Source organism: Mycena indigotica (assembly GCF_014461135.1).
Source record: "Mycena indigotica strain 171206Taipei chromosome Unknown Mind.scaff0012, whole genome shotgun sequence".
NCBI classification, from domain to species: Eukaryota; Fungi; Basidiomycota; class Agaricomycetes; order Agaricales; family Mycenaceae; genus Mycena; species Mycena indigotica.
In genome coordinates, this window is record NW_023503011.1 from 312,337 (window position 1) to 333,044 (window position 20,708).

Sequence of the window (20,708 nt, forward strand, 5' to 3'; positions counted from 1 at the left end):
TCCCCACACCTTCTTGTCCACTTTCTCGCGCTCATGACAAGCCCGAAGTATCCAAAGGTCGTAGGTATCGAAAACGATCCTGTGCCACTACCCAATCTAAACATACTTCTCTTAGGCTATGATTTGGTCCAGCAAATCGGCGGGGGAGGCTTTGCACGGTGAGTCATTCACGCGTTTCACCATCCCGAACCACGAATCGACGCGTCTTTCACAGCGTATTTCGCGCCGTCAACCTCGAGCAACACCTCGTCGCAGCATGCAAATTCGTCCCCATCACGCCCCATACCACAGACAAAGAACGACGGACGCTTGAAAAAGAGATGCGGATTCACAACACTGTCAAGCACGTCAACTGTCTCGCTTTTATCGATGCGTGTGTCGTCGAGCTTAAATTGTCCGCAAAATACATACCAGGATTCTATTTCCTGATCGAACTCGCTGCTGGGGGGGACTTGTTCGATAAGATCGGTGCGTGCCACTCATCCACCCAAATAAAAAGTCTTAGTCATTCTGTAGCCCCTGACGTGGGAGTTGGAGACGAGGTCGCGCATCTCTATTTCAATCAGCTTATATCTGGCGTTGTTGGTTTTTTTTTGCTATATTTTCCTCACTTAGTATTCCTTCTCTTCAGGACCATATACACAAATTGGGCGTCGTGCATCGGGACTTGAAGCCTGAAAATATTCTCCTCGACGTTACGGGCACGCTCAAGATATCTGATTTCGGACTGGCTGCGGTCTATATGTTAAAAGAGACAGGAAGGATACGGCAACTGACGGATCGTTGCGGGAGCTTGCCGTATGTGGCACCAGAGGTATGTTATAATCCTCACGGCCACTTCCGAATCTAACCAAGCTTTGTCAGTTGAACGGAGCAGAAGCATATGCCGCTCAACCAGTCGATGTGTGGGGTGTTGGCGTCATATTATACACTTTGCTTGCCGGAAGTTCGTCGTGTTTGTCAGCCAGGGCCCACTGCTCATCGTGCCAACAGACACCCCTTGGGACGAACCCTCCATACGGAGTCCTGAATTCGTCCGATACCTCGATGGTGAAGTGTTCCAAGAAGAGCCATGGTCTCGATTCAGCCCGAATGCCCTATGTCTGCCGCGTTTCCAGTCGTTGTTCCAACCTAATTAGTCCAAAGCACTCATTCAGGGCCTTCTCACTGTCGAACCCAAAGACAGATTCACAATAGATGATGCGTTTCGGCACCCATGGTGTACGAGGTATGTCCCAAGCATTCTTTGGCTTTACTAATTAACCTAACCTTGGTGTAGGCCCAGCCAACTCGCGAAAAAGAGCCCTGCGACACTGGCGGAAGCTCTCACCGAGTCGCTGCGAACGGCCGGCGACTTGGATCTTGCCGCCCCTGTTCTCAGTCCAAGGTAGCTCGAACCATCAACCAAAGAATTTGCTGCTAACGACTCATAAAAGCAACCCTCCAGACGATGAAGACGTCGAAATGCTGTCGGCACCACACCAAACGCAATTCACTCAAACCTTGATGCTTTTCGTCAGTCTACGACCTTGTTGATGCAATAGACTGATGCAGCGTCCAGTCCCAAACCCAATCTGGTGTTCGTTATACCCCCCATCTAACTCGATTTTATGCGGGTGTTCCGCCAGAGTCTCTTCTACCAGCCATTTGTGAAGGCCTCGTATCTTTGGGTGTCCAAATAAAAAATGCCCCACCCAACGGAACGACACTCCGTGTCCGCATCGGGGGACAAGATGCACGCAAAGAGGCCTTTCGGGGCTGGGTCGAGCTTGATCCGTTCGAATACCATGGCTCGCATGGTACTTTCTGCGTAATGCAACGAGACAATGTGCGTCCCAAGCCTCGTATTCCTGCCGCGCATCTCATTATTTTGCGAAGGGAAACCCTATCTCATGGCGACAACTTTGGCGGGCGACGATTCAGACACCATTTGTCGAGCCCCTTGTGCTCAAAAAACGTGCCGCATCTACTTGATTCCCTTACATTAATATAACCCTCAATTTTGTACTCTCAAGATGTTGTAATACCCATGAGCATGACAAGAACTCGATGACGTGATGGGGTCACGCCGCCGCCCTGGTGGGCCACCTTCATCAGAACCACCACCATAAAAAGCGCTTCGAGATGGCTTTAACACCCCAACCAGAATATGGAACCAACACCAGGACCCCCATCGAAACTTGCCCACTATCGGGCGCTGTGTCCAGCCGCATCAGTGCGGGTCTCGCCCATCCAACTTGGCGCAATGAGCATCGGTGACAAATGGTTTCCTGGAGCCACCAAGGAGTCGTGCATGGCGCTTTTGGACGCTTATTTCGACAATGGAGGCAACTTCATCGACACCGCCAACGCGTAGTACGTTCCTTTACTGCCAAACTGGCCGACGATGACAGTCGTTTTGCAGTCAGAATGAAACCTCAGAGATATTCATAGGCGAATGGATGGAGAAGCGCAATAACCGCGACCAATTGGTTCTTGCAACCAAGGCTCGTCCTTCTTCGTTCATGCAAGGCAGCCCTAAACACCTAGCAGTATAGCCTGGACTACAAGGCGCGACAACCGGGGTTCACCAATCACGCAAGCTTCATTGGAAATAGTGTCAAGTCCATGACCACAAGTCTGAATGCGAGCCTGAAGAAACTGGGTACTTCATTCATCGACATTTTTTACGTGCATTGGTGGGACTGGGAGACCAGCATTGAAGAAGTTATGAATGGTCTCCATAATCTCGTCGTTCAAGGCAAGGTTCTGTATCTTGGGGTGTCAGACACGCCTGCTTGGGTAGTCGCGCAAGCAAATCAGTACGCCCGCGACCACGGCAAGACGCCCTTCGTTATCTATCAAGGTTGCTGGAATCTGCTTGAGCGCTCATTTGAACGAGAAATTATTCCTATGGCCAGGGCCCACGGTCAGTATCATCTTATCAAGGCTCGGCTATATATGTATTGACCGTCTGTTTAGGTATGGCTATTGCACCGTGGAATGTACTTGCCGCAGGCAAATTCCGTACTGCCGCTCAGGAGGAAGAACGAAATGCGGCAGGCGAAAAGGACCGTTTCATGTACCATGCGGTCAACCAGAAGCCCGAAAACAAAATCATCTCTGAAGCGCTCGAGAAAGTCGCAGGGGAGCTTGGCGCCAAAAGCATCCAAGCTGTTGCCATCGCCTATGTCCTACAAAAGACGCCGTACTGTTTCCCTATCATTGGAGGACGGAAGATAGAACATTTGCTCAGCAATCTTGAGGCCCTAGACATTTCTCTTTCGGCGGAGCAAATCCAAATCCTGGAGAACGCGGTCCCTTTCGACCCTGGTTTCCCCAACTGGATGATTGTGCGTTCATCTTGTGATTATTTGCGTCACTCTAATGACTGTTTAGGGCGACGGGACAAAACATGAAGCATTGTGGAATGCATCAGGCACTTTTGTGAAGCAACCCTTGCCCCAACCTATACGTCCAACGAATGAGTAGTGCTGTTAGAGCACTCGGGTCTGCTGAGTTCGTACAGATCCTACAACTACATACAACCAAATATAAGACGAAGCAGATAGAAATGTAACGATAGCGATGGAAAGCAAGTGTGGGTTATATAATCACGGTCTGCCTGGCGTCCTTTCCCTACCGGGTGTCCGTTCTCTGCCTGGCGTTCTCGCTTTTCGAGGGGTAGTCGGTGGCCCACCCTCGACTGGTGGCCGCCTTCGATCTGGGTCTACACGGGTTAATGCACGGAATAAATGCCGCATATCTCCTCCGCGTTGGCTTGAGTTGGTCTCTGGAAGCCCACTCCGGACATCGAGCTCCCGTCCTAGCACACCAAATCGAGCATCTAGCATCCGCTGGGTGGCACGTGCTGCTGTCCGAGCGGCATGGAGGCGAGTATGGAGCATATTAAGCTTGAACTCGAGGCCAGTCAAGCGGGACGGGAGGGGCCTTACGCCATTAAGGGTTGTGTGGCGACGGCTTCGTGATGAGGGCGGAGAGTTGGAGAGCGCAGCATCCAAGGGGGGAAGGTCGCACAAAGCAAGAGCAGCACGACCCCGGTCATCAAGTCCCTCCTGCCATGACTTGTCCACCGTTGAGCTGGGGCCAGCTTCAGGAGGATCTGATTCGCCAGGGTCCAAATGCGGGTCCCAGTTTTGTGGTCGATAGCGCTCTTCCAGCAGCCGTCGCGAGGAGTCGGAAAAGTCGGTATAAATGTCTGTTTGCTTGACCCAACTGTCGTGTTCACGAGACATCCTGTAGTGACATACATCTTAGCTAAAAATAATAGACGATACACAAGAAGCGCACTGTGTGATGTCTCGGTTGAAATCGACTTGGAACTGGAGATTCCTTTGATTCTGAGCGTTGGTCCCCTGTGGGACTGCCCCATCATCCTCGGGTCGATATAGTGAAAGGTCAATGCGGCGCTCCAGTAGTTTGTGGAGGATGTTCTGAGAGATTGTGGAAATTGCGTCGACGTCAGTCGGGGGGACAGTAGGAGGAGCTTTGGAAGATGATGGTGACGATGGAGTAGGATTGCAGACAAGGGTAGCTGCGCGGGCGGCACTCCAAGTGACAAGTTGGCGAAGTTGTTCGGCGGGAGGTAATGAATGGTCGATATGCTTATAAAAGCTGCGGGAATCGACTTCAGGGTGTGGCAAAACTGTCCGCTTCAGTACAAGGCAAAAAAGCAATGACGAGACGGAGTCTCACCTGCAGAGCCTGCCTTAAATGAGTTGCTTATTCGTTTTCCCCGTGAGTTTTGTCGCTTGTGGCTTGGGGGTGTGGGATTATCGTGGTCGAGATGGGTTTCTGGTGTCTTTGCTCTCGAGAGGTCTCCATTCCTGCTTCGTGCAATAGCTGCCATCGCTGGAGCCCGCATCGCCTTGTTTCTCTCCGCCTGGGGGGTACCATCCATGAGTGGTTCCTCCGTGTCCAGAACCATCGACTGAGATTTGGATTTGGAGCTTGGGGGCTTTGACTTTGCTTTCCCCTTGCCTTTGTCCTTCTCCGGTCGCTTTTCAGCCGTCGAAGTATCCCGTAGCGAGAAGTTGTTGGATTGCTCGCCGGTGTCTGGACGCGTCCCAGAAGATTCAGTTGTTGCCTTGAACTTCTTGGACGGTTGGCTAGTATTACTGGGGCCAGCCACAGGTGTTTGCGGTTGGTCGCGGCTGGCGCGAACAATGAGAAGGCCACTGGGCTGCTCCTCCGCGTCTATCGAACAAAGAAATGACATGAATGAGACGCGATTTAAGGATGGGTTACGGCGACATACTTTTCCGCTTGAGGGTGTTGTTAGCCTGATCCTTCTTTTTCGTGGACTTCGTGGTTGTAGAGGCGAGCAGAGGATTGGTGGCATCGCGCTTCGACGCCATGAATCGAGGAACGCGAGCTCGTAGACGGAATAAACAAACAAGACGCGAGCGTGACCAGCGCGTCACATGTCAGCGCCAAAATGAGCGATCACATGTTGGTTGAGCCTTGTCCTCCACGATGAGCGAAAACGACGCTCCGCCGACTTTTGAGCACAAACTACAACTTATGGACCCTTCAAGAACCCTCATCAGCCCACCACCTGAAGAAGAGCTACAGCGGAATGTATTCGGGGTCCCCAGGGTGGGTGGCAGGAATTCCTTGGTTGCTACATCGCTCATTCATGCCCCACAGAGCAATAGCTCTGTCCAACCGAAGCGCAAGCGCAACGGAGCTGAAGCCACGCCCACGAAGGAAACTACTCCCAATCCCAAGCCACGAAAGGCCCATCGCCGCCAAACATCTATCCTATCCGAGGCAGAGTCTCCTACTCGCGCTGCCTTCTTGCGCTCCAAGAATCCCAATGCGGACTGGCTCCCTGTTTCCAATAGCAGTCGGCGCAGCGTCACCCCATACGAACCGCCGACCGATGTCTTCAAACCTCCCCAGGAAGTTATCCGACAAACACCCGTCCAAACCCAGAAATCCCGCCCCCGACAACGTACTACTACTCCCCAGCCTCGATTAACTACTCCATTGCGGGTGGTTGTCCAGACCAGCATCAAGAAGGAGATGCCACCAATAAATCTCTCGCGAGCTATGGAACCTCCTAGCCCCACAGACGACCCTCTCCTTCTTCTACCTTCTTCGTCCCCAGTCAGATCGAGTCGCAATGTGGAACCATCGTCCGACTTGTCTGTGTTCGATTGGACTAGGACTCCGACCGTTGACATAACTCGTGCGTTGGCGTACTTGTTCTCTGCTGGATTGCTTATATTACCATTCGATAGACCTTCCAACAAGCGACTCAATGGATATGGAATTAGATCAACCCGAGCTCTTCGATGTACAGTTGCCAGTCGCTGGACCCGCTCCATCGGGCTGGGATTCAGATTCGGACGAAGAAGAAGATGTCAGACGAGAGCAAGAAGATGAGGGAAATCTTCCTCTGCCCTCTATACTATCCACACAACCCCAACAAATTCGGTATTCCGCCTCTCCGGGCCCACGGACCTCATTATCTCTGGCGGATTTCCTTCCAGTTCGTTCGCAGACCACCCCACCACGTGCCCGCTCCCGCCCCATTTCAGCGTCTCCCGCCCCGGTTCCACCACCAACCACTCCGCCTGCAGCCCGTCGCGCATCTCCACCATCAACTCCACCTGCAGTCAACGAGTCATATACCACTCTCCTTCGCCGCACCAAACTTGATCCTCCAACTCCCGAAACCAAAGCTCGCTCGGATGCCTGGGGTATTTGGGGGAGCCCATATCCTGGGAGAGGTGCCGACGGAGAGGGGAGCTTCCGAATGGATGGTAGTTTCAGGCGTGGAAGGATGTTGGGCGATTTGAGCAACAGCCAAGAACAGGAGCCTTCATTTGATGAAGATGAAGATGAAGAAATGGAAGAGGGCGTGAGTTTCTTGCGAGCGCTGAGGGAAGAGGACGCAGCACGTGCTGCTCAAGAGCAAGAACAAGATATGGAGGAAGAGAAAGTTGAGCGAATGAGCGTCGAACCTGAAGATGAAGACGATCAACGTGACCCGGAACTATTGCCACAAACCATAGTTTCCCAAATACCGCTGCATTTCCAGTTCGAGTCCATTCACTCGCCTGACTCTCCCATCCCCCAAGCCCCTCCTATTCCACAAGCTCCAATCGTCCCCCCACGTTCACAAGCTCCCATTATTTCGCCACACTTACATTCGGCGAATAACTCTGTCATCCATCAGTATATACCAGTCGATCCCGATTCTAGTGCAGAGTCAACATCAAGCCTTAGTCCGGGACCAAGTGTATTCACCGGTCGCGGAACACGTCGACCATCCGAAGTTTCTGGCTATGTTAATGCTGGCAAAGAAATCTACAATATATTGAGTGGCGCTGAATCAGGAGATGTTGAGGTCGAGGAAGGAGGTGATTCTGAAGACGATTCAGATCCAGATCTCCTTGGGCTTGTCAAGATAACCAGTTCCGATCCTCGTGCAGCTGCTCGAGCGGCTGCGATCCTGAAGCAGGTACGTCCCTTTTCGTATTTCTCGTTTCCTCTCAACTGATGAGCTGGCGACAGCACGATTATGATTGTTTCACGCGTCTGCGGGACAAAGACAAGCACCGACGGCATTCATTTGCGGGAGTCAGCAAAAGCAAAGTCGCTTCGTCACCTGTGAAACGCAAAGTTCAGGATCTTAACGAGCTGAGAGCGAGAGCAAGTGCAGCCCGAGAAGCAGAGGAGAAGCAAAAGCGGGCCAGGCGACAATCAGCCAGAGTCGTTGGCGAGCGCGTGTACTTCCCAGGAAGCCCTGCACCCGTCACAACGGCCGAATTACTTGCAGAAGCAGAACAGGAGGTTGTCAGTCTTGGAATCTCGCCAGTAAGGACCAGGAAGTCGATCGGTGATTCTGTCTCGTTCTTGGGCTCAAGCAGGTCTACATCAAACGCCAAACAACTGCCGCGTTCTGGTCGAAGAAGCTCGCTGGCTCAGGAAGTTCCCTTGCCAGACTCGGACGATGAGGATGCAAATCAACACGATCGTGAATGGACGAAAGCAGACTGGAAAGCTCTTGACGCATGCTTCACTGATGAGCGCATTGCAGTTGCGGAGCGTCTTGGTATGGTGTTAAATCTTTCGGTGGCCCCTCCTCCGGTATCTTCGAAATCTTCGTTCAGCACACCTGTCAAGCGGCCTCAAGTGGAAACCACTGACGGTCCTGCGGTTATGATGGCATCCGCTGACGCGGTGGATCTCGTGGCTGTAGTGAGACGATTCGAGGATCGGATGGGCGGGAAGGAGGTATTGAAGAGCTGGGGGGATGCATGGGACGAGTAAGTCATATTACTAACTTACCATGTTCTGTTGATCTGATATATTCACAGAGGCACTCTCACCGACCGGGTTCGCGCCTTGCAGAATAAACAACGGGCTGGTCATGTTGCACCGCCTACACCTCGTGCGAAGGCGAGTATACTGGACGAAACTCCCCTTTCGAAGCGCCACCCGACCATGCAAGTACCTGACTTCACTCCTCTCGGGAAACGAGCTATGCCACCATCGCGACAACCACGATTGCCAGCGGCGGTACAAGGTGGTTTATTCAGCAACTTGCCACCTACACCTGAGGTTGCAAAGAAGAGAAGAGTACCCGGCTCTCTATTAGCGCCGCGATACTCGCATTTGCTAGAAGAGGCGAGGAATGTTGCTGGACCGTCTTCATCAGTGGCTGTGCATGAAGAAGGTCCAGAGGAAGAAGACCGAGTGGAGGAAAGCGAACAGTCTAGTTTCGAGGAAGGTGAAAGCTTTGTCTCCGATGGAGATGCAGAGATGGTCCCCGCCACTCCGCTTCGTGCAGAGCGGAATCGGTTGGAGGATGCACCCGTGGCCCCAACTACCATCGGAAAACGCGTCAAAGGCTTCATATTCTCGTATCTTCCAACCATGGCCAAGACTGCGCCTCCTGCTCCACCTCGTACTGGCCTTATGCACAACCGACCCGGGCTCCCACTTCCTCCGCTGGAGGTCTTGCAGAAACCACGCGGTCCCGTGACCACTCCGGCGCGTCCCCCGTTACCCAAGACCACGGCGCCGAAAGAACTGGTCACACTCCAGCCCGCTCCTGCACCTCCGCCCAAGACGATGATACCCCGAAGAGCCCCACCACAGAGGATGAAGGAACTCAAGCACGTATCGCCGCCGCCCGCAGAACCTGTTGAGCGGTTTGGACCACGACCTAGAACCGCTAGCGGAGGGAGTGTCAAGGATCTGGTGAAGAACTTTGAAGCGCTGGACAGCACCAAAGGCAAGGCGGAGGTGAAGCGGGTGAGGAGTGTCGGAAATTTGGGGGGAAAGGATACTGGCGCTGGACGTCGACCGGCTTGGAGGTGAAATCTACTATCAATATATCTTTTCTATTATCTACAATTACATTTTCGTTCATATGTCGCTGTCCACCTTGCTATGACAAGAACCAAGTAGAACACCATGTGTATATGCCTATATGTATCTAGTTTATCGCAAAATCTTCGATAACAAAAAAGAAAAAGATTCATTCACAAAAAAAAAATATGAATTACTAATATTAGACATTATAGGGAGGGCCCTGGTCATCCTTGACTGGCGCAGGATTATAAAATCTGCCATGCGGGTTCTCCAAGTTTGCTATCTCAATCTTGCCTCCTTCGGTTATTTTTGCCTGCAGGTTGGCCGCCGAGTCGGCCATCAATCCGGCGCGCTGGAAGGCACGTGCCGCGCTCTCGGTCCAGTGGCGGCATCCAGCGAGGGCCTTGTTCGCACGGGCATCGTACTCGTAGTAGAGCATCGCAAGACGCTCGCCAACACCGTCGGCTTCGCTTGCGGTCGGGGCAAGAAGGACGTTGAGGAAGTCGCGGGCCGTGTGGCCCGCAACAACCGGCAGCTCGTATTTGTACCACGTGTCGTTGAAGGTCAGGGGCCCAACCCATGTCTGGCTTACGTTGGTCGGAGTCGGCGCGGGCAGCTTCGAGGCCTTACAGTTGATGTAAGTGCACTTGGTGACGGCCCCGCCAGCCTCTTCCTGGACAAGTCCAAGGAACCAGTGTCCGTTGCTTTTTCCGCTCGTGACCATGAGCACCTTGCGGACGGGAAGAGTCAGATCGGCGAAGTGGCCTTTGTTAAGACCCTCAGCAAGATCTGTGAAGAAGACGATGAAGGGTTTGTAGTCCTCCTGGATTTTGACGAGATCGGGAGGAAGAACGGTGCTCATTGAGGGTTCTAAATGACATTAGCTCGAGGCTACGAGGACGGATACTGAGCTCACAGCTGTGACTGCGAGATGGCTGGATGGTTGTGCCTCGATTTGAAGAACCCATTTTATACTGTGCGTTGGGACACGACGAATGCCCGGAGGTCCTTCGCGCCGGTTGCGGGGTAAGCCACGACGTTCGCCAGAGCAGCGCGTGATCCACAAGTCAAGGTACAAACCTCGGGGTCTAGTTGCAATTGACCGGTCCACAATTCTTGACACAGTATCCAGGAACACAAAAGAAACGGTAAGGGCGACGTCAACGGAATCTTCCGCAAATCACGTTCACGGGGCTTGGAAAAGATAGTTCCTTGAATAAAATCAGTTTGAAAGCTCATAGCTGCAGGCATTCTGTCACAGAGGTGGAGAGCAAATATGTTGTTGAACAATCCTACACTCGTGGATTATAGAGAATGTTTGAGAAATTGAGAGCAATTGTCCACAGTGCTTGACATCACAAAGGCACACACAGATATCGCCACTTTTGAATTTGACTATAGTTTTCAAGATTTGCTCGAGACAGGTATGCGCTCCGCTGGTAGCGCTTCTCCGCTTCCAGACTGGTTCCACCGCAAGTAGCCGCCCACAAGCATCGCTGAAGTCACAGTAAGATGGGCACGGAAGAGCCGCAAGGTAAACACACCAGCACCCAAGACCGCGATTATTCTTTTCGACCCGCGCCCGCCCGGTGCTGCCTCGCGCGACATCCAGAGGGCATACGCGCCGAGGCCGGTGAAGGTTGCAGTGCCTGTTATGCGACACGCCAGGCAATCCGTTTGCCTGGTCGTCATCGGAGAAGAAAACGTGCAGTGGTAATCAGCAGCGCTGACACATCTCTGTGATTGCAAAAATTACACGACTGGGGCTACCGATATGCGGAGGAAGACAAGCCGAGGACGAACATTCTATCTACACGGTTAGCTGCCTCTGTGAGGCTATGGGTCGCAACGACCATTGTCGAAACACCTGTTTTTTTTTATGTAAAAAAAACACATTTCTATTCCGCGGGCAAGTATAATACAAAGACGCGGTGCTCGTAAGAGCAGCCATAGAGGGTGTCGGACATCATGGCAGAGCCGTCCTGCTTTGAGGGTCTATGATGGTAATGCCGGTGGTTCCGAGTGCCAGCGCCTGCTAGCTGTATCGGTTGGGTGTCGTCAGTGATAGACATAGATACATGGGTTAAAGCCATAACGGGGTGTTTTCTGAGTGTGCTGAGCCTGTTTGTGGGGGTCACCTCTCTGTTGCAGTCCTATCTACCCGTGATCGTCGTCGCCTGCGCCGTCTTCGTCGTCAGAGCGGTCTGGTTCCGGTTCCTCTTCCCCATCTGTTTTACTTATGACGGCTGAGTGTCGGCTTGGGATGCTTCTCTCTCTATGTGAGTACTGACAAGCTACGGGGAGGTCAGCACATAGAGGTGGGCTAATAGAATTGAAATGCACCTCCGCAAATCGCTGCTGGTCCCAACCTGACTGCACGAAATCCATATCCTCTCTGGGCATCCACCACTCTAGAAATAGAAAGAAGAGGCATTCCACGATGAGAATGATGGTATAAATTGGACCCGCAAACAAGCCGAGTTCCATCGTTCTGCTCATCCTGGTGGGCAAGTCGATCTGGGGCGACTGGACAACCGCTTCGTAAACCGCCTCCGTCCGCACGCCGACATCTTCCCAGGCGTAAAATTCCTTGACTCGCTCATGAGCGTGTAATGGGTCGTGTTTACCCTCGCTAATGATTCTAATAGCCTCTTCAACCGCCCTGAATACGTCTAGGAAGCGTAAGGTATGGAATATTATTGTGAGCTCAAGCCACCGACCATCTTCGTTTGGGTTTGCAAGTTGTATCATGTCCTCGGGAAGGATTTCAGGTACCCCGCCCACTCGTGTGGAGACAACATAGAGCCCCGCACACGCAGCTTCCAGAATGGCAATACCAAACGACTCTGTTAGCGAGGTATTCATAAATATTGTGCCACGGGTCAAGACCTGTCATCGTTCGAGGTGAGAAATGTGCTATTGGCGCGAACTCACGGCGCGAACTTCTGTCGGGGGCACCGAGCCTAGTAATTCCACTCGTTCTTGCAGTTGGTATTTTTCTCGCATCTGCAGGAGGTCGATCAACTTCGGCCCACTGCCTCCAATAATGAATTGGACGTTGGGGAATGCTTCGCAGATTCTGGGAACAGTGGCCACCAGTAGATCAATTCCTTTTCGATATACTAAACGTGAGAGGAATACGATTGTGACTAGATAAAGTGAGCTCGAGATAAGAGAATAGACAAGACAAACTGGTGTCGCTCGGTTTTGGTGTCAAATCGGGTAAAAATTGGTCGGGCACAAGAGCATTTGGGATGACATACACGTTGTCGCGAGGAATTATTCGTTCTGGGTTTTTGGCATCCTTCTCGTATAGTTCTCCGCGTAGGACTGTGTTTTCGCGGCTAGATCATTTTGTCAAGTGGGCGACGATGAACAGAGCGAAGATTACCCAGTATGAGAGACACAAATCACGGCGTCCACACTTTTTTAGGGTACACGCCAGCAGTTTGTTGGTGAGAATGCTTGCAGCGTCGTCGAAGCCAAACAGACTGTGGTCTGTAAACACGGTTCGGACGCCCAACAGATGCGAGTGTAAAATGGCTTCATGGCCAAGTGAAGATAGCGACGCATGGGCATGAATAAGATGGATGTGCTCTCGAATTAAAATGGTTCTCAGATATGGAAGGAAAGTCAGGAATTCGGGGAGGGTTGCAGAAGAAGCGATAGGCAAGAATGGAATGTAGTAGACCTTGAGGCCTGGAACAAGCCAGCGCACCCCGACGCGGTCTTGGTGGCTGTGGGTGACAACGATTACCTAGCTTGTCAGCAACGAGCCGCAAATGCAAGAAGAGCAGTCAGTACCTTGTGACCGCGCTTGAGCAAGTTTGCGCCAAGCATGTAGATGTGGTTCTCGACCCCACCGACGTTCGGGTGGAAGAAGTCGGATATCATCCTAGAAGCAGTCCTCTCAGTACCTCTTTGTCGCTCAGAAATTGGGCGTACGCGATTGATATTGGCTGCATGATGGTCAACCGCAACTCTAGAACAGCGACGGATCAAAATTTTCGATCATGCGAGGTCTTTCTCAGCAACTACTACGACGAGCAATGTCCTCATCTGCTGCACCAACACGTCACAAATTCTTTGTTCACGCTCCAGACAAGACTGACCCCGATGCCTTCTCGCGACGTCTTGCTGTCCGCACCAAACATCTTGAAGTTGCAAGGAAAGCTATTGATGACGGCCGCATACGTGCGTGGAAGCCATTAGCTGGCGGCTCTAGTCTCTAAATGCATATCTGCACACGCATTAGGTGTCGCTGGTGCTCTTTTGACGCCAGAGTCACTTGCCTCCGAAAACAAGACGATGGTCAGCGCCGCAACCCGTGGGACCACAAACCAATAGTTCATTAGATCGGTTCAACGTTCATCATCGAGGCGGAGACTATCGATCAGGTGAAGAAGATGATAGAGGAGGACATATACTATACCACTGGTGTGGTGAGTTCTTCGTTCTTGCGCCGGGTCAAAGATTGGAATGTGGTCTGCAGTGGGACCCTGAACGGATTGTCATTCTGCCCTTTGTCGCAGCGACAGCCTTCCCGTGATGACTATACTGGAACCAGCGTCCAACTTTTTGTCTGGGAATTGATTGGAAAGCATTGAGGTTGGATAACTTCCACTGTATCACTTGTACTTGGATCTATGTCTGGTGCCTACTATCTAACTAGTAGTAGCGCCGTCATCTCTCCGAAAATTGGTAGTGTTATAAGAGACCTTCAAGTGAGCATCCCGGGCCGGCGAGTCACAATTGTAGCACGTGACACTTGCTTGTTCCTCCCAATATTCTCATTCGCCCGGTGCAAACGAATGCCTGGTTGAAGTAGCCTGCTTTCGACGGCTTCGTGACTGTCTTTTAAGCCAAGGCTCAAGTTGTGATCACAGAATTGGACCGGGTCAGGTGAGGGCTTTTGCACATGAAACGAATCCTTCATCTAATCAAGCTAATCTCCTCTTTTCGTCACCCTCCATGGCAGCCCAAGAGGCAATCCCCGTATTCACCAACCTTAAGGAGCTCTATGGAAGCTTAGGAACTTCCCTCAACCACGCCGAACGATGGAGCAACCTTGCAGACGAATTCGAGAAGCGGTTTGGCAAGAAACCGACCTATATCGTCAGAGCTCCGGGACGAGTAAAGTGCGCCAACTCCCGCTATTCATACTTATATGTCTAAACAACTCATCAAGTCTCATCGGTAAGCAACGGCCTTAACAGCTGCCCTTGTGTGAACATTGCTTAGGCGAACACATCGATTACGCCCTATTCGGCGTCCTCCCTGCTGCTATCGAACGCGATATCCTCATCGCGTGTGCCCCTCGCGAAATCACCCCGAATTCGCCCAAAGAAGAGACCCACCATGCACCTGGCAGTGTGGTCGCAGAGAACTTGCAGCCGAAATACACACGACAAGTCTTTGCTCCACAGCCAAAAGTAGCGACAGAAGACGTTCACGTCGAAGGCTGGCATCTAGACATACCGAAGGAACTCAGATGGGAGAACTATGTCAAAGCGGGATATTATGTGAATCAGCTTGTTTCCTACGCTATTCGCTATTTGACCATTATTTCAGGGCGTACTGAATGAGCACTTCACTGGTTCGGCTGAGCATCCAATGCCAGTTGACATGCTGGTCACTGGTACCGTACCTGCTGGTTCTGGACTGTCCTCCAGCGCTGCGATGGTTGTTTCTAGCACCCTTACCTTCCTTGCTATCAATGGCAAAGTATGTCTAACATCCCAACCCGATATTCTCACCAGTAACCCGATTCCAGCTTAAACCTGGCTCGGAAACGATCACCAAGGGAGATCTAGTCAAACTTGCTATGGAGAACGAAAAGCGTGTCGGAGTTAACAGTGGCGGGTTAGTTTTGCTGTTCCTCCATAAAATCAATTGACTCTTACGGACTACAGAATGGACCAAGCAGCCTCCGTCATGTCAGTACCGTCATCAGTCCTGTACATCACATTCTATCCATCCCTCACCGCTTCACCAACACCCTTGCCTAGTAAGTCGAGGCTGCGAGATTTTACCTGCATTTATTTGTGCTTCTAGGCGGTGCTGTGCTTGTTTGCGCTCACTCGCTGAAAGTATCCGACAAAGCTCTAACCGCGGAGAGAGGTTACAACCTTCGTGTTGTAGAAACTTTGGTCGGAGCTCGCGTTCTTGCAAGGACTCTCCAGGTCGATGTTGGCCCCAAAGAGAAGATCACACTGCGAGAAGTTGTGGGCCGCTACCTTTCGGAGACGGATGTTGGGAAAGGTGGCAAAGGGATGGATGAAGGGGCACTGATCGACGTGCTAGGCAAACTAGACCAAGCGGTGGAGTCGCTGAAGCCACAGGGCACAACACATCCCAAGTTCGGTGCTACTATGGAGGAGATGATCGAGCTTTCTGGGCTGAGTGCAGAAGATTTCCATGAAATCTATCTTTCGTGGGTGAAGGGTGCGTCGTCTGTTTGCTCGAGCGTCTTTATTGACAGGATAGCAGTCGACGCCACACATTTCAAGCTTTACAAACGCGCAAAGCATGTCTTTTCAGAAGCCCTTCGCGTCTTACAGTTCCGCAAGCTTTGTCTTGATACTGCAGCCAGAAGCACGGAAGAGAACAATCTGACGATACTGAAGGAGCTCGGTCGGTTGATGAATGAGTCGCAAACTAGCTGTGCCCAGGACTTCGAGTGTTCGTGCGATGAGCTCGATCAGCTAACGCAGATTGCACGGGACGCAGGGGCTTATGGGAGTCGACTGACTGGTTGGTTCTTCCTTCGGCGTTCCTCTCTTGAGACTAATGTCATTTTCAGGCGCTGGGTGGGGTGGTTGCACAGTCTCCCTGGTTCCTGAAGATCAAGTTGAAGCTTTCATCAAGAAAGTCGCGGCCGCTTATCCGCCTTATAAGGGACTTGAAGGTGAGGCGTTGAGTGAGGTCTTGTTTGCTACGAAGCCGAGTGTTGGCGCGTGTGGTATGTCTTAGTTGTCTCGCTATGAATCACTTCTGACTCAAGCACAGTTTACAAGTTTTGAGAAGTAACGAAGTATGTATTGTGTAATCTATCCTCGAGAAAGAATCGATCTCTCGACTGCTTCAGTCGTAGTATTGGCGACAGCAACGGTCTTCGGTGTGAGTGAAGCGAACGTGATGGTTTGTTTTATGCGCGCACCTAAGCTACATCGGAAAAGTATATCTTGAGTATGCTCTGAACTCGGAGAAATCTACACCGAACAAAAGTCGCTTAACTGATGCTATCAATGTTCAGCTTACAAACAACATTGGTGTTCCTGCTCACCATGTCTGCTGTCAAAAACTCTGGAGGTGTCTCTTTTTCTGATCGCGCGGAAGAAGTGGGAGCTACAAAACTCTGGTCTGTCTATGTTGATGAAGCAGAGCGGTACGACAAATCGCTTGTCGCGAGCTGGAAGAGTGATATGGAGGGAATGCTGATATTTGTGCGTTTTATGTCCTTGGTGTCCACACTCTGATGTTGAGACTTACAAGGCTGGTCTATTTTCCGCTAGTTTAACGGCGTTCCTCATTGAAAGCTACAAAACACTTGTTCAAGATCCTGGCGATGCGACCGTCCAACTTTTAGAGCAAATTCTTGCGGTGTCGTCCAATAACTCAACGTTTACACCAACCAGTCGTGAAGCATTCAAACCAACCACATCTTCTCTTGTCTGCAATGCATTGTGGTTCATCAGCCTTGGACTCAGCTTAGCGTGTGCTCTTGTTGCGACATTGCTCGAGCAGTGGGCCCGTGATTTCCTACACCGAGCCAACATGCGATCTTCTCCCGTAGTTCGCGCGAGAATATACTCCTACCTATACTATGGTTTCAGACGGTTCGCTCCACATTTCCGACAAAAAGGCATTCTCAACTGTTCTCAGGTTTAAAATGCACGCGGTAGTTGAGATCATACCCTCTCTTCTCCACGCTGCACTCTTATTTTTTTTCTGTGGCTTGGTCGTCTTTCTCCTCCCTGTGAACAAGATTATTGCCGCGCTTGTGGCAGGTATCTTGGTCATTGTTCTCAGCTTCTACACTTTCTTGACTATTTTACCAATGTTGCAATCTGACTCTCCATATCGCACTCCTTTCTCAAATTCAATCTGGGGCTTTCTCGGATTCTGCCACCTGTGGTTTTGGCGCCTACTCAGGCACCCTCAAAGTAGAGCCCAGACAACTCTTGTCGACAATATGATTAAGCACGCTGTTACTCCATCGGCCGATCGCCATGAGCGGGATGTAGCAGCACTCCTCTGGACTGTGGGCTCATTGTCAGATGACAATGAGCTGCAAGCTTTTGTTGAAGGCATTCCCGATGCAATATGGGGCCCAGAGAAGCAACACTCCAACAACGTCGCGTTGATGACGCGGTTGCGCGACTCTACGGAGGCAAACCTATCGCTCCGAATTACAGAGCTCTGGCGGAGCCGCGAGGATGGCTTCTTGTCTTCGGATGTAGCTGAAACCCGTGGTGTTGCCTGTCTCAAGGCGTTCTGGGCCCTTTGCAGTATTCCTGCTCCAATCAAATTCCCCTCGGTTCTGGAAGCTATTCCGTCAGACTTTGATCCTCTGGATCTATGGGCCATCTACCCCACATATATGCCCGGTGATTCTTCATTGTATGTTTCCATCCGAACGATGGCGAGCTGGAGTGGCCTCAAATGGCTGGAAACATACCTCACTCATGCTAAATGTGGGAATGGAACCATGCTGTCTTATTATGCACCCGTTTACCGCTATCTCTCTCGATTCCTGCGACTTTCACCCACAGAGATCAGCCAAGCTATAGAAACGCTGCAGAGTTCAGTAAACAGTGCACAACAGTTTGAGACGGCTTTAGGACAATTGCTGAGCTCACTTGCCCATCGACTCTTCTTTCGCTACCTAAAAATGGCTGTCTTCAGTGAGTCTCTGCCCTATCGCTGGTGGGAGACCCTGAACATCGTGTACCCTGTGGGTTTGCGATCACACATATCGAATGACTCGGATACCCTCGAACAACTTGAGTCGCTTATTGATACAACTCTCTTCGACTTGAAATTTCGACCTCGCCGTCAGCCTGAGCCTAAGCTTTGGAATGGGCCAGCTATCCAGGCAGCAATGAGTGAGCTTTGCAAGCTTTGGCGACCACAACAGGAGAGGCAGATCCCTCTCGGCGTTATCGCATACGTCAAGCGTCTGAGTGAGGAACCACATTCTCCCGACGCAGATGTGCTAGTTTTCGGAGCTGGGAGGCTTTTCTATGAAACAGGACTTCATCACTACCTCTGGCGTTGCTTTCCTGCCACCATTATTTGGCTTCAAGTTTGTGCAGTAGAACCCTTGAAGGTATATACGGAAGCACAAGTAGCTCTCCATGATACGCTGATTATTATATGGACAATTGTTGATCTCACAACTGAAAGTGTCGGCGTGGATCGGTTACAACTGCCTGACAAAGCGATACTTGATGCTCTCATCGACGCACTAGAAACATGCACGTCACCAATGGCTCCAGCAGTCATGCTCGTAGTCAGAGCAGTATCTCTTTGGGATCAGATCAACACAATGATTGCTCGCATGTGGCGTCGTAGAGTAAACGACCCCCAGGCCCAATCCAGTGATACTGCTGGAAAACTTGAAGACGTTGTCGTTATTCTCTCGGAGTTCCTCGAACGATGCACAACAGTGGACATAAGTCACACGCTCCGGGCAGTCAAATCTCTGCACAAGATAGCGCATCTTCAACCTTACTATCCCAATGATTCGGACGACCTAGCAGTACAGTCGGTTCACCAGACCCGTTTCACACGTGGATTGCGTGAATTAATGGGAACCTCTCGAGTCTCAGCCGAGCACTCGCAACTGGTGGCGCGCAGAGTGCTTGATAGTCCCGTATTTGATCCACCGGCAGGCCTAGAACGCTTCCATTGGATAACAGAGCTTACAGCCCAGGACGATCTAGATGTTGTTCGAGGCGGATTGGCAGAATATCAGGATGGGGAGCAGCTTGAAGAAAGTTCAGGGTGAAAGGTGTTCGAATTCTTCCTCAATTACATGGGTGTTGGCCAAATTTGAAGACTGAGGTAGAATGAACGGTTGGAATCAGTTGGAAGCTTCCTTCAAGTATTCGCTCTCGGCCTAGGTTCATATTATTGGTTGATTATTGGTGTTGAAGTTGGGAGTGAAGTTGATGATGCTTGTTTAGTCTTGACGGGTTAGATGGCATCACGAGCTGTCGCACAGCCACATCTTAGTTTTTCGCTCAACGACCCTCGCGAGGACGACGACGACGCTCCCTCAAGACACTAGAGCTCGTACTCAATCATGGTGCGCTACTCCCATCCTCCTCCATCTCCTCCAGCGGTTTCCTGTGCTATGCTCAAACCGTTGGCTGGATTGGGGGGCTACCTTGTTAGATGGAGGTATTGACAACGACTCGCAGGCTCGCGGACCCAAAAAACATCTCAAGCGCCTTGCTGCGCCGTCTTCGTGGATGCTGGACAAGCTGAGCGGGACCTATGTGCGTTGTTCAATCTTGCTTTATATTTTTTGGAACCTGAATGACTCTATAGGCTCCCCGCCCATCTCCCGGCCCACACAAGTTGCGCGAGTCCCTCCCACTCACGGTCCTCCTCCGTAACCGCCTCAAATATGCCCTCACTGGCAAGGAGGTGTTGTCGATTGTGAAGGAGCGGCTCATAAAAGTCGACAACAAAGTCCGCAGCGACCCGACATACCCTGCCGGTTTCATGGGTGTGTTATCTGTTACATCTTAACCATATTTCTGAACAAACGGCCTCAGATGTTGTTTCTCTCGAGAAATCGGGCGAACACTTCCGTCTGTTGTACGATGTCAAGGGTCGCTTCACTGTTCATCGCATCACTGCTGAGGAGGCGAGCTACAAGCTGCTCAAGGTCCGCAAAGTTGCTGTTGGAGCTGGTGGTGTCCCCCACATTGTCACCCATGATGGACGCACTATCCGTTACCCTGACCCGCTCATCCACGTCAATGACACGGTCAAGTATGACCTCGAGCAGGCCAAGCTCGTCGACTACGTCAAATTCGATACTGGCAACCTTTGCATCATCACCGGCGGCCGTAACATGGGCCGTGCTGGTGTGATCGTACACCGAGAGAAGCACATGGGGGGCTTCGACATTGTTCACGTCAAGGACTCACTTGACCGTACCTTTGCGACCCGGTTCGTGCTTTTTTACAAGGCCAAAGTCTAGGTGCTGACCCTGTTTGCTAGTATCACCAACATTTTCGTCATCGGTGAGGGATCGAAGCCCTGGATATCACTGCCGAAGGGCAAGGGCACCAAGTTGACGATTTCTGAGGAGAGAGATCTGCGGAGGAAGCGTGCTGCTGAGCAGTAGACGACGTATGCAA

At 51.4% G+C, this 20,708-nt stretch overlaps 10 protein-coding genes across 10 annotated transcripts; 7 read left to right on the forward strand and 3 right to left on the reverse strand.

Annotated features, from left to right (window-relative positions):
• Positions 1-33: 33 nt before the first annotated feature.
• On the forward strand, positions 34-1,974 carry MIND_01216300 (Protein kinase domain-containing protein; the record flags this gene model as incomplete). The annotated part of the gene is made up of 11 exons (XM_037368669.1): positions 34-158; positions 215-468; positions 517-581; positions 632-814; positions 865-946; positions 994-1,101; positions 1,147-1,228; positions 1,280-1,387; positions 1,437-1,515; positions 1,562-1,828; positions 1,879-1,974. 11 exons carry the CDS (start codon positions 34-36, stop codon positions 1,972-1,974), a joined length of 1,449 nt encoding a protein of 482 aa, XP_037214637.1.
• Positions 1,975-2,149: 175 nt separating this feature from the next.
• MIND_01216400 (uncharacterized protein) lies at positions 2,150-3,471 on the forward strand (the record flags this gene model as incomplete). The annotated part of the gene is made up of 5 exons (XM_037368670.1): positions 2,150-2,355; positions 2,405-2,486; positions 2,533-2,908; positions 2,962-3,332; positions 3,379-3,471. 5 exons carry the CDS (start codon positions 2,150-2,152, stop codon positions 3,469-3,471), a joined length of 1,128 nt encoding a protein of 375 aa, XP_037214638.1.
• A 122-nt stretch (positions 3,472-3,593) lies between these two features.
• On the reverse strand, positions 3,594-5,372 carry MIND_01216500 (uncharacterized protein; the record flags this gene model as incomplete). Its single annotated transcript, XM_037368671.1, has 4 exons — positions 5,258-5,372; positions 4,696-5,196; positions 4,291-4,645; positions 3,594-4,236 (listed from the first exon to the last, which is right to left on the reverse strand). The coding sequence occupies exons 1-4, from the start codon at positions 5,355-5,357 to the stop codon at positions 3,594-3,596; spliced, it is 1,599 nt and encodes a 532-aa protein (XP_037214639.1). The 5' UTR covers positions 5,358-5,372.
• A 103-nt stretch (positions 5,373-5,475) lies between these two features.
• MIND_01216600 (uncharacterized protein) lies at positions 5,476-9,336 on the forward strand (the record flags this gene model as incomplete). The annotated part of the gene is made up of 5 exons (XM_037368672.1): positions 5,476-5,598; positions 5,650-6,193; positions 6,246-7,471; positions 7,525-8,279; positions 8,331-9,336. The coding sequence occupies 5 exons, from the start codon at positions 5,476-5,478 to the stop codon at positions 9,334-9,336; spliced, it is 3,654 nt and encodes a 1,217-aa protein (XP_037214640.1).
• Positions 9,337-9,529: 193 nt separating this feature from the next.
• On the reverse strand, positions 9,530-10,192 carry MIND_01216700 (uncharacterized protein; the record flags this gene model as incomplete). Its single annotated transcript, XM_037368673.1, has 1 exon — positions 9,530-10,192. The coding sequence occupies one exon, from the start codon at positions 10,190-10,192 to the stop codon at positions 9,530-9,532; it is 663 nt and encodes a 220-aa protein (XP_037214641.1).
• A 542-nt stretch (positions 10,193-10,734) lies between these two features.
• Positions 10,735-11,022, reverse strand: MIND_01216800 (uncharacterized protein; the record flags this gene model as incomplete). The annotated part of the gene is made up of 2 exons (XM_037368674.1): positions 10,735-10,826; positions 10,875-11,022. The coding sequence occupies 2 exons, from the start codon at positions 11,020-11,022 to the stop codon at positions 10,735-10,737; spliced, it is 240 nt and encodes a 79-aa protein (XP_037214642.1).
• Positions 11,023-13,343: 2,321 nt separating this feature from the next.
• MIND_01217000 (YCII domain-containing protein) lies at positions 13,344-13,879 on the forward strand (the record flags this gene model as incomplete). Its single annotated transcript, XM_037368675.1, has 4 exons — positions 13,344-13,524; positions 13,586-13,641; positions 13,686-13,772; positions 13,823-13,879. 4 exons carry the CDS (start codon positions 13,344-13,346, stop codon positions 13,877-13,879), a joined length of 381 nt encoding a protein of 126 aa, XP_037214643.1.
• A 422-nt stretch (positions 13,880-14,301) lies between these two features.
• Positions 14,302-16,352, forward strand: MIND_01217100 (Galactokinase gal; the record flags this gene model as incomplete). The annotated part of the gene is made up of 10 exons (XM_037368676.1): positions 14,302-14,468; positions 14,519-14,526; positions 14,572-14,852; positions 14,902-15,054; positions 15,104-15,192; positions 15,243-15,337; positions 15,385-15,774; positions 15,820-16,083; positions 16,133-16,291; positions 16,339-16,352. 10 exons carry the CDS (start codon positions 14,302-14,304, stop codon positions 16,350-16,352), a joined length of 1,620 nt encoding a protein of 539 aa, XP_037214644.1.
• A 258-nt stretch (positions 16,353-16,610) lies between these two features.
• MIND_01217200 (uncharacterized protein) lies at positions 16,611-19,342 on the forward strand (the record flags this gene model as incomplete). Its single annotated transcript, XM_037368677.1, has 3 exons — positions 16,611-16,775; positions 16,825-17,168; positions 17,215-19,342. Exons 1-3 carry the CDS (start codon positions 16,617-16,619, stop codon positions 19,340-19,342), a joined length of 2,631 nt encoding a protein of 876 aa, XP_037214645.1. The 5' UTR covers positions 16,611-16,616.
• Positions 19,343-19,639: 297 nt separating this feature from the next.
• On the forward strand, positions 19,640-20,695 carry MIND_01217300 (40S ribosomal protein S4; the record flags this gene model as incomplete). The annotated part of the gene is made up of 5 exons (XM_037368678.1): positions 19,640-19,685; positions 19,732-19,835; positions 19,888-20,068; positions 20,118-20,517; positions 20,569-20,695. The coding sequence occupies 5 exons, from the start codon at positions 19,640-19,642 to the stop codon at positions 20,693-20,695; spliced, it is 858 nt and encodes a 285-aa protein (XP_037214646.1).
• Positions 20,696-20,708: the final 13 nt, after the last annotated feature.